This window comes from Podarcis pityusensis (assembly GCF_964106645.2).
Source record: "Podarcis pityusensis genome assembly, chromosome: 10".
Taxonomy (NCBI): domain Eukaryota; kingdom Metazoa; phylum Chordata; class Lepidosauria; order Squamata; family Lacertidae; genus Podarcis; species Podarcis pityusensis.
The window spans coordinates 41,997,498-42,012,318 of NC_138035.1; the positions used below are offsets into that span (position 1 = coordinate 41,997,498).

Consider the following 14,821-nt stretch of genomic DNA (forward strand, 5'->3'; position numbering starts at 1 on the left):
CCTGCAGGTGACCACGATCGATGGCAGGGAGCTGTTGGGAGGAGAAGTCAGCTTGCAGACCGTCCCAATGATAATGAAGGTGGCAAGGCACACCGAACTGATAGCGTTTAATGTGGCCACCTTGGGAGGAGCTCCCATTATATTGGGGATGAGCTGGCTAGCGTTACATGATCCGCTGGTGGGCTGGCATCAGAGAGTGGTTTCTTTTGGTTCAGCACATTGCTTAGAACACTGCAAAGAGGGAAAGGGTTTGGCAGGGGCCCAAGCCACCCTAGCAGGGACTGAAGTAACGGAGAACGTGAAGGTACCACGACAATACGCAGATCTCCGCGACGTCTTCAGCGAAAGGGAAGCTGACCAATTACCCCCGCATAGACCCTTTGACTGTCAAATCAATTTACTCCCTGGGGCACAGCTCCCTGTAGGCAAGCTGTACGCCATGTCAGACAGAGAGATGCAGGAGCTAAGAGAGTTCATTGACAAGAACCTGAAGAGAGGGTTCATCAGAGAGTCCAGGGCGGTGGGGGGCAGCCCAGTGTTTTTTGTGGATAAAAAAAACACGAACAAGCCGAGGCTTGTGTGTGACTTCAGGGCCTTAAATGCAGTGTCAGAACCAGTGGCTTTCCCTATGCCCAGGATTGACGACATTTTGACAAGGGTCAGGAAGGGAAAGATTTTTACTAAACTGGACCTAAGGGGGGCGTACAACCTGATACGAATAAGGAAGGGGGATGAATGGAAAACCACCATGTTCACCCCTTTGGGGGCATTTGAATATTTAGTTATGCCCTTCGGCCTACAAGGAGGCTCCGCGTGCTTTCAATCGTTTATGAACCACGTCCTGGGGCCTTTGCTTTACAAGAATTGTGTGGCCTTCTTAGACGACGTGTTGGTGTATTCTGAGAATGAGGAGCAGCATGTGAGAGACGTCAGAGAAGTGTTGAGCAGGCTGCAAGCCAACCAGCTGTGGGTGAAACTGGAGAAGTGTCAGTTTCATACCAAGGAGGTGGAATTCCTGGGGTATCGCCTGTCAGACAAGGGATTGGCCATGGATCCCGGCAAGGTCCAGGCGGTGCTGGAATGGAAAACACCCAAAACAAGGAAGGATGTGCAGAGGTTCCTAGGATTTGGGAACTTCTATCGTAAGTTCATCCGAAACTTTGCCCACCTGACGGCGCCCATTACGGACTGTCTCAGCAGTAAGAAGAAGTTCGTTTGGACTGAGGAGGCGGAGCGAGCATTTGAGGAACTAAAAAGGGCCTTCGCCTCGGAACAACAACTCCTGCATGTGGATTTACAAAAAACGATGAGAGTGGAAACTGACGCATCAGACAGAGCGATTGGGGCGGTGCTTCTGCAGCCAGGGAGGGAGGAGTCAGAGTGGAGACCGTGTGCCTTTTTTTCGCGAAAGCTGAACAAATCCGAGAGGAACTACACGGTGTATGACCGAGAACTACTAGCCATTCATGAGGCGTTCCGGAGATGGAGGCACCTGCTAATTGGCGCACAACATAAGGTGCAAGTGTGCACTGACCACAAGAACCTAGAGTATTGGAGGACGGCACGAGTGCTCAACCAACGGCAAGTGAGATGGGCCCAGGAGTTCTCCAAATTTAACTTTGAGATTTGTTACGTGCCAGGCCCAGAGAACATTAGGGCGGACGCTCTCTCACGCAAACCTGAATATTTGGAGGAGGAGGGAGCACCCGAAGAGAGACATGTCATTCCAGAGGACCGCTGGGTGTGTGGGGCGGCATTGGTGGGACAAAGAGAACTGGTAGAGGAAACAGAGAATGATGAATACGCCCAGAATAAGCTCAGAGGTCTTAGGGGTGAGGAAGAGGAACCAGGGGGTTTCGAGGAAAGAAATGGAGCTTTGTATTACAAAGGGGCACTGTATATCCCTGAAGGAGACTTAAGGGGGAGGGTACTCAAGCAGTTGCACGACAGCCCCACGGCGGGGCATTTTGGACAACACAAAACCATGTGGTTGGTCACCAGGGAATTTTGGTGGCCTAAGGTGAGGGAAGATGTACGGGAGTATGTAAGAGGGTGTGAGCAATGCCAGCGAGCCAAAGGGGAGAGGCGGGCACCGGCGGGGCTATTAGAACCCTTACCAACCCCAGAACGACCTTGGGAGGCAGTGTCGATAGATTTTATGACTGATCTGCCGAAGTCCAAGGGGAAAACAGCCATCATGGTGGTGGTAGACCTACTAACAAAGATGTGCCACTTTGTAGCCTGCTCGCATGCAGTCACGGCGGAAGAGACAGCGAAGTTATTTGTAGAACACATTTTTAGGTTGCACGGGGTGCCATTGAGGGTGGTCTCAGACCGAGGAAAACAATTTACTTCCAGGTTCTGGAGGAAGCTCATGAGCTTACTGCAGGTGGAGGTCAACTTTTCGACTGCCCGGCACCCTGAAACCAACGGGCAGGCGGAAAGAGCAAACGGGGTCCTCCAGCAATACCTGAGGTGTTATGTCAATGACAGAGAGAATGACTGGGTAGAAAAGTTGGCGCTGGCGGAATTTGCCTACAACAATGCCGAGAATGTGTCCACAGGGATGAGCCCCTTCTTGGCTAATTATGGGTGTCATCCCAGGGCTTTCCCAGGGGGAGAAGGGGAGAGATGGGGTGTCCCGGCAGCCGAGCATTTTGTAGAAGAAATGGAAGCAATCCATCGTCAGCTCCAACTCAACTTAGAAAGGGCGAAGGAAGAATACAAGAGGCAGGCAGACAAGAACCGAAGGGAAGGTGAAACCATAAGGGTGGGAGATAGGGTGTGGCTGTCAACCCAAGGGTTGCCGTTCAAAGGAGGTTGTAAGAAATTAAGACCCAGGAGATTGGGTCCCTTTGAGGTCATTCAACAGGTCAACCCAGTGGCTTTCAGGCTCCGGTTACCCAACCACATGAAACTGCACCCAGTATTTCACAGGTCGTTACTGTCACCGTATGAGGGGGGACGAGAAGGGATGGCCACTCGGGGACCGGTCATAGAAGAAAGGGAATGCAGCAGCCATGTGGCAGAAATCCTCGACGCCAGATGGAAGGGGGATCAGGTGGAGTATTTGGTAGCGTGGGAAGGAGAACCGGAGTCAGAAAACACTTGGGTAATGGCAGAAGATATCAATGACGAGGTATTGATAGAAACGTTCCATCAAAGGTTCCCAAGGAAACCTCAGCCTGTGGAGAGGTTCCGGAGGGAATACTTTGGGACCACCGATGAGGAGGAGGAGTTGGAAGGATTCTCGGAATCGGAAGGGGAAGGGGAGATGGACTCTGAGGAGGAGGAGTACTTCGAGACCAGGAACCGCAACAGGTGGAGAGAAGTGTTCGGGACATCGGAAGATGAAGGAAGTTCATTCCGGGGTTTTGCCTCCTCACCGCCCGTAGAGGAGGGGGCGAGAGGGGATGAAGGGGGCCCTGGAGGGGAGGTGGATGTCAGGGAACTGCCATCGGAAGGAAGGGAAGTGAAAGGGCTCACACAGGTTGGGAGAGACTCAGCAGCTGAAGAGGGAACCAGTAGGGGGAGAGGAGCTGGGCTGAGGGAAAGGGAGCTGGAGGGATGGCTCAGAGACACTTCCAGCGAAAACAGTGGGGAGGTTTCAGGACCTCCTGTAGGGACACCCACTCCTCGCCGGAAACTGTCACGCAGAGAGTCCAGAAGACGTGTTTCCGTTAAGGAGCTTTTATGTTGGAAGCGATTCCGAAAGCAACCACTGTCGGAATCTGCCAGCGACTGACGGAGCCATGTTTAAGGGGCTCCGTTACAGACAGAGGTTTGCAAACTTGACCAAACTCTGAGGGACTAGGATTTTACACACAAGCAGCTCATCGTCCCATCACATATGCATACTTGTTAGGGAGTGAATTCCACTGCAATTTACATCCAAGAAAACATGCACAGCCTTAGGCTGAATATTTTGAACTACTAAGTTACAGAGAAGTTTAAAAATTATGATATAATATAATAAGTCAAGTAGATTTCCTTTTCTCTCCTGGTATAAACCCAATAGATGCTTTTGAGATACAGGGCTGTATGGCAGAGAAGAGAAATTCCATTGTGCACCATGATGTCTGCTGCATGAACAGAACTGCAGTGCTGGATACAACCTATAATTTTATAGACAATATATTATATTAAATTAATCAGAAATGGCTCTGACAAATACTTCCACATATAGTTATGAAAACAATATATGGACTAGACAAATTACAGCAAGTTTTCATATTGAAGGAAGAGGATGTAATCACATAACCTTAAATAACTTACATGTTCTTATAGCTGGCAGGTGGTATACAGAACTTAACATAGATCCACTTGTAGTGGAAACAAAAAAATCATATTCCGTGCCCGGGATTAAATTCTCTATAGTTACTTTCCCATCAGTTGACAAAGTTGTAGTTGCATTAGGGCCTCTTTTACTCATGACGTGTAAGCCATCAAAGACTCCGACAGCAGGCATTTGAACAAATAAAACCACAGAATGACTTTGAACTTCATAGGGGATGACAATCTGTACTGGTTTGGGTTCTAGAGTGACAACAGAAGGAGAGATCAGATCAAACATGTTTTATAAACAGCTGTAAATTAGAACAGTAAATGTAGACCACATGTTTTTAATGCAGGGGACTATAAAGTAAGGATTGTCAGATACAATATTGTTGGCAAACAATGGATTTTATAGTCTGCTAGGTGGTCAACACAAATACAGTTCATTTCAATGGAAGCATCAAGAGGGTTTAATGCTTTGAAAATCCAAGCTGTTCAGAAGAGTTATCAACTCCTGATTAACTGGCCTAAGGCCTGATTTAATGTTCCGGCTGAACTTTGACGTAGTACAGTATTTTAATAAAAAAAATTTTAAGCCGCCCAGAGTGGCTGGGGAAACCCAGCCAGATGGGCGGGGTATAAATAATAAATTATTATTATTATTATTATTATTATTATTAACTTTCTCACATCTATGCCATCTCATCAAAGTATGGGTATCAACTGCTAAACTAAAGAAATAAAATTTATGGAACACTGGAAATGGTCATGCCACTTTGACAAACTATGTAGTGTTCATATTTTGTGTGTTGCCTACTGTTTTTAGAATACTATCTTTTCTGCACAACCTTACACGTATTTGAAGTGAATTATAGGTATTCTTTCTAAAATGATTTTTGAAAAACATTACCATACACACTCTCTTGCTCTCAGACCATGTGTCATTATTTTGAGCGGGGTGGGTGGGGAGAGAACCACAGTGCTCTTATTCTCAATCAAGCCAGTTGATGGTTGGCAACGAAAGTAATTTCTCATTTCCACAAGGCAACAATTCCAAAATATTGTGTTAGCGTGCTTTGAAATAATTTCTGCTTCTATCATCTACTTCATATTATGGCAACCTACTTGTGCAATGGATTTCCATTCACACAAATAAGGCTTTCCCTTCCTGTCTTCCACTCCCATAATCTATCTGCTTTGGAAGGTTGGGGTACTGGGACTGCAGGGAGAAGGGAGGGAGGAGAAGTCCTGTTAGCATAATGTTAGCTCTCACCATAAGACTTTCCTTCACAGGCTTTAATCCTGATCCAACTGATAAACTTCCATACTGGATTACAGCAACTACTACTAATAAGTATACTTCTTTTAGGCTGCATTCCTATACCCACTATGAATGAGCCTCATTTAACTCAACAGGACTTACTTTTGAGTTGACATGTGTCTGCAATGGCACAACTGATATAGAACCATTTAAGGTGTGTGTGTGTGTGTGTGTGTGTGTGTGTGTGTCCCCGTCCTAATAACAATGTTTCTTCCCCTCCCCAAAAAAAGTCTTAAAACATCTTACTAAGAGTGCATTGAATGGTAATTAGATCACTCTTGTTTCCATTTGTTACTGTAGCCACTCCTATTTCATAAGTCATTCCAGGTATTAGGAGTTCAATTTTAAAACTCTCCGTATTGTTTACTAAGAACACCATGATTTTATCCTCAACTGCAGATGGTCTTGCTTGGATATAGGATTCCTGGCCCTCTTGTGGCAGTTTCCAGTAGATAATTACATGGTCCTCTCCTATATCTTCTGGATGGATGAATACATTCATAGGTGGGCTGACACCTAAACAAAGAAAATGATATCTACAGTGCATATCAGTTAGACAGATTATTCCTAGTTGATTAGCTCTCCTTTTAAAACTCGGTTCTCAGTTGAGAAGGATGCATGCAGTCACTGTTTCATTGTTTCAGTCGTAGCTTCACAAAAAATAATTATTTTAGAATATTGACATTCCTTCATGGTTATTAAAATGGGAGAATTGCATAAATTGTAACACATGTTCTCTAACAACTTGGATAAACATTTTAAATTTTAGCAGAAAAGGAGGAGATGTTCTTACTAATTTCCCCTTCCCCTACAGTTCCATCTCCTTCACAACCCAGGAGCAAACATCTGGTACCATAAGGGACTCCAGGGAGAGGGGGGAGTGAATGAAAATAAGATTGCTTAAGAATGAGGGTTTGAGGTTGTTGTTTTTCTTACAAGCAAGTGGTGTATAAATTTTGTGAAATAAATAATTAACTGCATGCTGAACTTATCTGTAGATGCTATCATCTTCCATATGTCTTCTTTTTGTTTAGGAGTCCTAGGACATATATCCTAAATTACTACCAGTTAAAAGTAATTATGTAGATTTTTTTATAAAACAGAAATTATGTACCTGTTACTATTAACATAGGATCGTAGCAGCTTAGAGTTCCCTTTTCAGCTACACTTTGAATCTGTAGCTGATACTGATGGTATGGCTTGAGATTTCCAATTACAGCAGAAGTGTTACTTTTTCCAAATGAGATGGCTTCCCACTTTGTTGTTCCACTCTCTAAGATGCTAATTAGGTAGTGATGAAAGGATGCATTACATGGGCTCATTGGATAATCCCATTGCAAAACTATTTCTGATGACGTCACCCGTGTTGCCTTTACATTGAGTAAATGTAATGGTCCTAATGATCAAAAGATGGGAAAACAGAATTCTGATATAAATGTAGCTGTTGGTACAAATACCTTAGACAAATAACAGAAGGTGCAATAAATAAAATATTTACAGTCTATTGGCTGGACTCAACTACGTTGTTGTCGTTGTTTATTAAATATTTTTTAGATTTAAAGTCTTAAAATCTCTCTCCCTATATTATTGTTTAACTTGTGATATTTTCTCACACATACATTTTTGGCCCAGTTTTCATCAATTTAGTGGTGCACAGTGTTGGAGGAAAGCACATACATTTCCTTCTCTGTGAATAGGAGAATAGGAGAAATTACTTGCAAAAATGTGTACATTTGTTAAAGCTGAATAGAAAAATTTGGGGTTTGGGGGGACAAAAATTATATAAGAATTATTATGAAGATTTTTTAAAAATCTTAAACTGCTGCAGAAATGTGGAGAACTGAACTGCGAGGTTTGAAAAATGAGAAAGTGAAAGAACCAAAATTGTCAGGTCTTTCCATCCCTACTCATAACTAACTCTTAAGTCCCATTGATTTATATGGGTCTACTCCAACCAACATTTGATTCTGATTTTTTTATGCAGAGATTTAAAGATCATGATAAAACACAATATATTATTTTTCCATGGATGACATATATTAAAAATGTGTTACATTAATATCATATTTTATTGTAATGCAACTTACTTGTCTCTAGCATCCTCACTGGGTATAAGCTAATATGTGCCCCTTCAGGGCTTCTCGCTGATAATAAAAAATTATACAAACGACCAGGGCACAATTTCAAAATTTTTGTTTGCGTTGAATTTAAAGTAAAAGTTTCAGAATGTTGTTCTGAAAGTTCAAAGTAGTATTTAATACTGAGCTGAAAGTCTGAAGTAAACCAGCCAATCAAACTGCTCCAAAAAAGTGCTGCTTCATCTGTGCCAAAATCCTGCACCTTAAATGTGAAGTTTTCAGGAACAGAGGACACTGAAAAGAACAATTTTAAAAACTTTAAACCCAAATGTCAATTCTGAACATAAAGTTTAAATTATTCTTAATTAAAAGTAACTTTTAATAAAATGTTTTAAATTGATAGCAGTAATAAAATAATTACATTCATATTTGCAAATATATGGCAATGGGATATAGCAGAAGAAAGGCATGAAAAAGTAATTTGGACCACTAGAATTTCGCTGGAATGCATAACAATCAGTTTCATTTTCTGGGATCGTTGGCAGAGAAGAGAACTCAGATTGTCCAAAATATGGGGAGTCATCTGTCCATGAGAGATGTCCTTCTTCCTGCAAAAATCAAAATTACTGTAATAAATTCCTTCGTGTTTTAGTTAATTGCATTCCACAATACACCTGATATACTGCAAACAAGTGTCATGCCTTGTTCCTTTTGAGCAAGTTCATTAGGCAGGCTGTCAAACATGTTTCTTTTTAGGCAGGCATTTGACCTTCTAGTATACTGGAAATTGTTGGATTTTTTCCTCCTACTATATGAGATCAGTTGTTGAATTTGGCTATTTTTTTATTCTTGTCCTCCACTTGAGAGATTCAAGTGAATTAAAAGTGCATCGTAACTTAATTAATTAAAATAAAGCTGTCATTCCATCCTTGGAAGCAGTGCTTGATTATATAAGTCTCCCCTCAAAAACCACAGATACTTTCCTTGCTATGTCAGGGCAATTTGAGTCAAGGTGGTGCTGTGGTCTAAACCACTGAGCCTCTTGGGCTTGCCAATCAGAAGGTCGGCGGTTTGAATCCCCGCGACGGGGTGAGCTCCCATTGTTTCCAACCTAGCAGTTTGAAAGCACTTCAAAGTGCAAGTAGATAAATAGGCACCACTCCAGCGGGAAGGTAAATAGCATTTCTGTGTGCTGCTCTGGTTCGCCAGAAGTGACTTAGTCATGCTGGCCACATGACCTGGAAGCTGTCTGTGGACAAACGCCAGCTCCCTCAGCCAGTAAAGTGAGATGGGCGCCGCAATCCCAGAGTCGTCGGCGACTTGACTTAATGGTCAGGGGTCCCTTTACCTTTTTAAGTTCTACCAGCTGCAAGGGCTCCAACTAGGAATGCATGTAAAAAGTACAAATGACTGAGCAGGGCTGGATCTAACATACTAACCTCAGATATAGCATACTGACCTTGATGTCATTGAGACCTGTCCATAGCATGATTATGTGACTGAATGACCGCAGATAAGAAGTAAGAAATGCATGTTCTTCTTTATTCTTTGTATCAACAAGATGTGCCCCACTTGAAAATAATTCACAGCTCTGTTGTGCCACACTCCAAGGCTTGCTTTCTTTACTTACTTTATAGCAGCCATGCTTGAAAGCTGTCCAACCATCTGAACACAAACCTAAAATGGACATATAATTCCAGTATTCCAAAATCATTTCTCAACACACATGCACACATGACTAAATAAATCTATTTTCCTATATGATGACGGTTAAATTAAGCATACCTACCACATCCACTAATTTTTCTAAAACAAATTAAATCATCATAGTTTTATACAAGTCTCATAAAGGATGCTCTTAAAAGTCTGCTTGAGTTGTAGTGGAATAACAATGCCTGTATTCACATCACAGTTTGTAGATTGACACCGTGAATGTCTGTTAATGGGCATATTTATACTGTATTGTATTAGTAAAATGTTAGGTTAACTTAAGGAAGTTCAGGGGGGAAAGTTTCCTGTTACCTCCTTCCACTTTCAGCCAACTAAGGCCTCTCTGGAGCAATGTGGAATAGGCTGTGGTGGGAGGGTGGGGCAGATGTCAAGGACCAGAACCAGGTGATGGAAGTGTGGATTGTCACTAGATGAACCTATGAGGCACTTCCGTCTTCTAACTTTAGTGATTCATAGGTTCATAAGCATGCAGAGACAGCCTGGTTTCACTCATATTTTAATTGGTTAGATCCAGTGCCATTTTTCTAGAAAAAGAGGTGACAGAACTCACAATGAACACCACCCTTATTCTCTTAGAATGGCAATGGCACCCACCTGAAAGGTGCCAGAACTGAGTTCCGGTGAGTTCCGGCTGGAAAAAAGCCCTGGTTATACCTGTATTCTACTCCTTTGTAGAAATTACAAATGGCCTACATGGAGCTACCAGACACTCTCCCATCCAGGCATTGGTCATTTCTAAATTCAGTATATTAGATGCTTTTAGACCAGGAATAGCAAAATACAAAATTGGAAGTACACACCTGTTTCAATGTGAATATCCAGCATCTGCGACACATTAACAAAATCCAAGTGAAGCTGTTTAAATTTAAAACTAAAAGTGTAGAAAGTTGCAGGTCTCAGATCTGTCCATTCATAGAAGACCTCATTATGCTTAAACATCCGAGAAATGTTATTACATGAAATTTCAACAGAAAAATCGTTAGCTAGAATATTCCAGCTAAACAATGCACTAGTACTCGTCACGTGTGTTTTGACAATGTCTGAAATTCCACCTGCAAACCAAATTAGAAAATTGTATCAGATTAATAGGGGGGAAATATTCACACAATTAAATTTTTTTTTTTACCAAAGTAATAGATTGGGGTGTGTGAGAGACTGTATCTGTTCAATATCAACTTGGCTATTATAAAATATTAAATGTAATCATATACCTTTTCCATCTTAGTCTGTGATTATCTTAAAAGTAAGTCCTACATTGTTGTACAGGCCCCCTCCCAGCTAGGCATGTCCAATATGTGTGCGACCGTGTATACGAGCATCAGACCAAACCTGGAAGTGACCCAGAAACAGCATAAAGATGTCACTAAAACATCATTAAAGGGGCGGAGAAGGCTGTTTGCAGGCTTTTTCAATGGGTTTCAATTATATGCGATTTCACCAAAGTGTGTGGTGTCTCGGAATGTAACCGCCTCATAAACGGAGTCTGCCTGCACTTACGTGTCTTGAATGATTTTGCATGTAGAATTTTCCCATTCTTCAGTGACTGCACCATCACATCATATTTCTTCCCTTCTTCAAGCAGAATTGTAACATTTTGTGCTTTTAGTTGAGTTGTGGAAACACTTTTCACATTCTGCAATTTAAAAGACTGCTATTTTATTTTAAGAATTAATATTGCACTGTATCTGAGGCAGTAGTTCTAAATACAGTATTAATTAAAGAGCATCTCATCCTCCCCTCCCTCAAGTGCCATCTTCCATGAGAAAAAGGTCATTTTCTATTGCAGCTCTCAAATTCTGGCATGCCTTTCCATGCATATATGCCTCCCACCCTGTAATCTTTCTGCAACAATGTTTCCTCCCTCTTGCCTGTATTATTACAGTGGTACCTCAGGTTAAGAACTTACCGGTAATTCATTCTGGAGGTCCATTCTTAACCTGAAACTGTTCTCAACCTGAGGTAACACTTTAGCTAATGGGGCCTCCTGCTGCCGCCATGCTGCTGGTGTGCAATTTCTGTTCTCATTCTGAAGCAAAGTTCTTAACCCGAGGTACTATTTTGGGGTTAGCGGAGTCTGTAACCTGAAGCACCTGTAACCCGAGGTACCACTGTACAGGCTTTTTGTTTTGCTGACTGGTTTTTGTTTTTATTGTAGTTTCAATTTCTTTTATGGTTTTGTTGTTTATCACAAGCACCCAGGTTATAATCATTCAAATGGCATTTCTATTGGAATGGTCTATAACTAAAAGAGCTATAGAGAGCCCAGCAAGTGCAGCAACAAACTCATTTACTATTACATTCAGGAGAAATAAAGGTCAGATTGCCTAATACTATGTGGATTGGAAGGGTCCTTATAACATCTTCCTGTTTGGACTTTCTTTTTTCCAACCTATAGGATTACATAAATTTTATTTTCAAAGGTTAACCATTTTCTCTTAAACTTTCTTTAGACAACCAAAACACCCTTGCTAATATTATTTTTTAAGAAAACATGTTCAACCAAATCCTGCGATCAAATCAAATTAGTGTAACTGCTGAAAGCATGTGATGCTAAGCATACAGCCTACTTTTTGAGCCAAGTCATCAGTGAGGTGGTATGTTACAACATAAAAATCTGGATTCCTCCCTTTCGGAAACTCTGACCACTCCAAGAAAACAGCTCTAGATGGCTTCTTTACTTGACCACACTTCAGGCCACCAGATATCTGCAATGCAAAGATGAAGTATATGTCAAACGATAATTAACTGCATATTTTGGGGAAAACAATATATAGTTGCTACATATCACTTAGCAGTCATCAAAGCTAATATCTACCTAGCTTCATATTATGAACTTATCTAGATTGTAATGCTCCACTGCTTTAAACTGCCACCTTACCAAGAGGTTCTTCTTTGACTAGGAAAGTAAACTAAACTTCTGGGCATGTGCAAATCTGCAAGGATCTTTGGGGATACACAACTTTCAAGCATTCATAAGCATTTAGTATAGACACCCTGAAAATGGCACATTGTGGGACTTAGATCTGCATGCTCAGGACATCATCCCAGAAGCAAGGAGATCTTACATGAGGGCACTTGATGACCTTTTTGAGTTGCTTTAAAAGGATACTGTTTGCCAAATGGTTTGCTATGAAGCTTAGACTGGGATAATGCAGACAATGTCTGCATTCAGAAAATCTTTAAATTCTCCTTATCTTTCCCTTTATGTGTGCAGTTTAACAAATCAAACAGTAGTTTGTTGTCATTCATGAAGCAATTTGTTATTGTAATTGAAACATCAAAGAATAGCTAACTTTATGCAAACATGACAAATATTGCTAGATAAAACAGAGCTCATGATGTCTTACCTGAAATGAGCACTGTATAACAATCAGTAACCAAACAGCTTTGTCCATAGAGCGGGATTGCTTTGGCTCTCAGATTTTGGTTTGGGTCAGAATCCCAATAGCTAAATTATGGTTGCATAAATGTAGAAATATAAGATAATTAATATAGCAGCCCCCACTTGCTTTCATTTCTGTTGCATTGCTTTTTTTCATCTACTGCATTGTTATTAGCTAAGCATAAAAGAGGAGAGCGCAAAATATGGTCTGAAGCTCAACATCAAAAAAACGAAGATCATGGCCACTGGGCCCATCACCTCCTGGCAAATAGAAGGGGAAGAAATGGAGGCAGTGAGAGATTTTACTTTCTTGGGCTCCATAGTCACTGCAGATGGTGACAGCAGTCATGGAATTAAAAGACGCCTGCTTCTTGGGAGAAAAGCAGTGACAAACCTGGACAGCATCTTAAAAAGCAGAGACATCACCTTGCCAACAAAGGTCCGTATAGTTAAAGCCATGGTTTTCCCAGTAGTGATGTATGGAAGTGAGAGCTGGACCATAAAGAAGGCTGATCGCCGAAGAATTGATGCTTTTGAATTATGGTGCTGGAGGAGACTCTTGAGAGTCCCGTGGACTGCAAGAAGATCAAACGCATCCATTCTTAAGGAAATTAGCCCTGAGTGCTCACTGGAAGGACAGATCGTGAAGCTGAGGCTCCAATACTTTGGCCACCTCATGAGAAGAGAAGACTCCCTGGAAAAGACCCTGATGTTGGGAAAGATTGAGGGCACAAGGAGAAGGGGACGACAGAGGACGAGATGGTTGGACTGTGTCCTCGAAGCTACAAACATGAGTCTGACCAAACTGCGGGAGGCAGTGGAAGACAGGAGTGCCTGGCGTGCTCTGGTCCATGGGGTCACGAAGAGTCGGACACGACTAAACAACAACAACAACAACAACAAGCATAGGTAGCCAGGATTTGTGGGGGGGGGGAGGCAGGAGGGGCAGGACCTCAGATTTGTATTGATTTTGATTGATTTTGGGGGGAAGCTGCCTCCCCCCCCCGCCCCTTGACTACGCCCATGATGCTAAGCTTTCAGTTATATACACTTGCCAGAAAAAAGAAGTAACCTTTCTGCCTTACCGCGAGAAGTGGGGTGTGTGTGTGTTTAGAATAGTTTGTTGTCCAGTCCATTTAGTCCTCACATGCGCTTTTACGCACTAAGAGGGAGGTGGGGAAGGAAGCCCCCAAACGCACGTGCGAAAGAAACCTCCCTCCCTTTCCTCCCCGACGCCCTTTTCAAATCTTCGCGCTCCCTCTCCCAAAGCGCAGAACCCACCTGCTGGCAAAGGAAAGGAAAGACCGCCTTCGGCGAGCAGCCGCCGTCTTCTCCTGCGTGGCCAGCTCTTCCTTGGCGCGCGCGCTTTCTGGTCCCCGTGTCCAATTACTTCTGGCGACTCTCGCCTTTTTCCCTTCTTTAGGCTGCTGCGGGGGCTGCGTGGGAGGGGAGGTCTCCATGGAAACTTGAGGAGGGGAGGAAAGGAAGGCGAGGCAGCAGCGGGAGGCTTTGACACCTTCGTTCTGAGGTCCATAGGAACGTGCGCTCTCACCCCCCCCCCCTTTAAAAAACTTTGCCTTAAGAATCCAATTTGAATCCCGAGCTCCAAACTGCATTTGGAATTAGACAAATCCGGATAGCGCTAAACGCTCAGTTTATTTTTAAAGAAGGAGGGGAATTCTGTTTGGGGGGGAGGGGGGTAGGATTGGGGTTTTTTTAAGATTCAGGAGATTTGCATTAATTACAATGCAGACGACCCAGCAAAGCCTTAAGACTGGAGGACCCACAAGGCACACAATGGCCCAAGGGTCATGGAGAAAACGAAATGGAAGCTTGAAATCCATTTCTCTTCAGAGGAGAAATACCTGAAGGGCCGGGAGAGGAGGGCTGGATTTGCATGACTTTTGTAAATAATAATAATAATAATAATAATAATAATAATAATAAATCCCCCCAAATTTAATCAAACTTACCAATTATATAGTTACATTCACCAGATGCCTAAAGCTCCAGATCACCCTGCAAGAAATTTGT

General features: G+C 42.6%; 1 protein-coding gene across 3 annotated transcripts in view; it reads right to left on the reverse strand.

Moving 5' to 3' along the window:
• Nucleotides 1–14,092, reverse strand: part of PTPRQ (protein tyrosine phosphatase receptor type Q) — a 110,375-nt gene extending 96,283 nt beyond the window's left edge. For 2 of the 3 annotated variants that reach the window (XM_080971306.1, XM_080971305.1), the window contains exons 1-11: nt 14,069–14,091; nt 12,753–12,853; nt 11,973–12,110; nt 10,903–11,038; nt 10,206–10,457; nt 9,134–9,351; nt 8,096–8,282; nt 7,684–7,968; nt 6,711–6,992; nt 5,843–6,112; nt 4,276–4,536 (exon numbers count right to left, since the gene is read on the reverse strand). In XM_080971306.1, coding sequence (XP_080827432.1) covers nt 4,276–4,536; nt 5,843–6,112; nt 6,711–6,992; nt 7,684–7,968; nt 8,096–8,282; nt 9,134–9,351; nt 10,206–10,457; nt 10,903–11,038; nt 11,973–12,110; nt 12,753–12,800 — 2,077 coding nt within the window. In that variant the 5' untranslated portion in view covers nt 12,801–12,853; nt 14,069–14,091. Of the gene's footprint in view, nt 1–4,275; nt 4,537–5,842; nt 6,113–6,710; nt 6,993–7,683; nt 7,969–8,095; nt 8,283–9,133; nt 9,352–10,205; nt 10,458–10,902; nt 11,039–11,972; nt 12,111–12,752; nt 12,854–14,068 lie in introns of all 3 variants that reach the window. The other variant, XM_080971307.1, reaches the window with a different exon arrangement.
• Between the last annotated feature and the right edge of the window lie 729 nt (nt 14,093–14,821).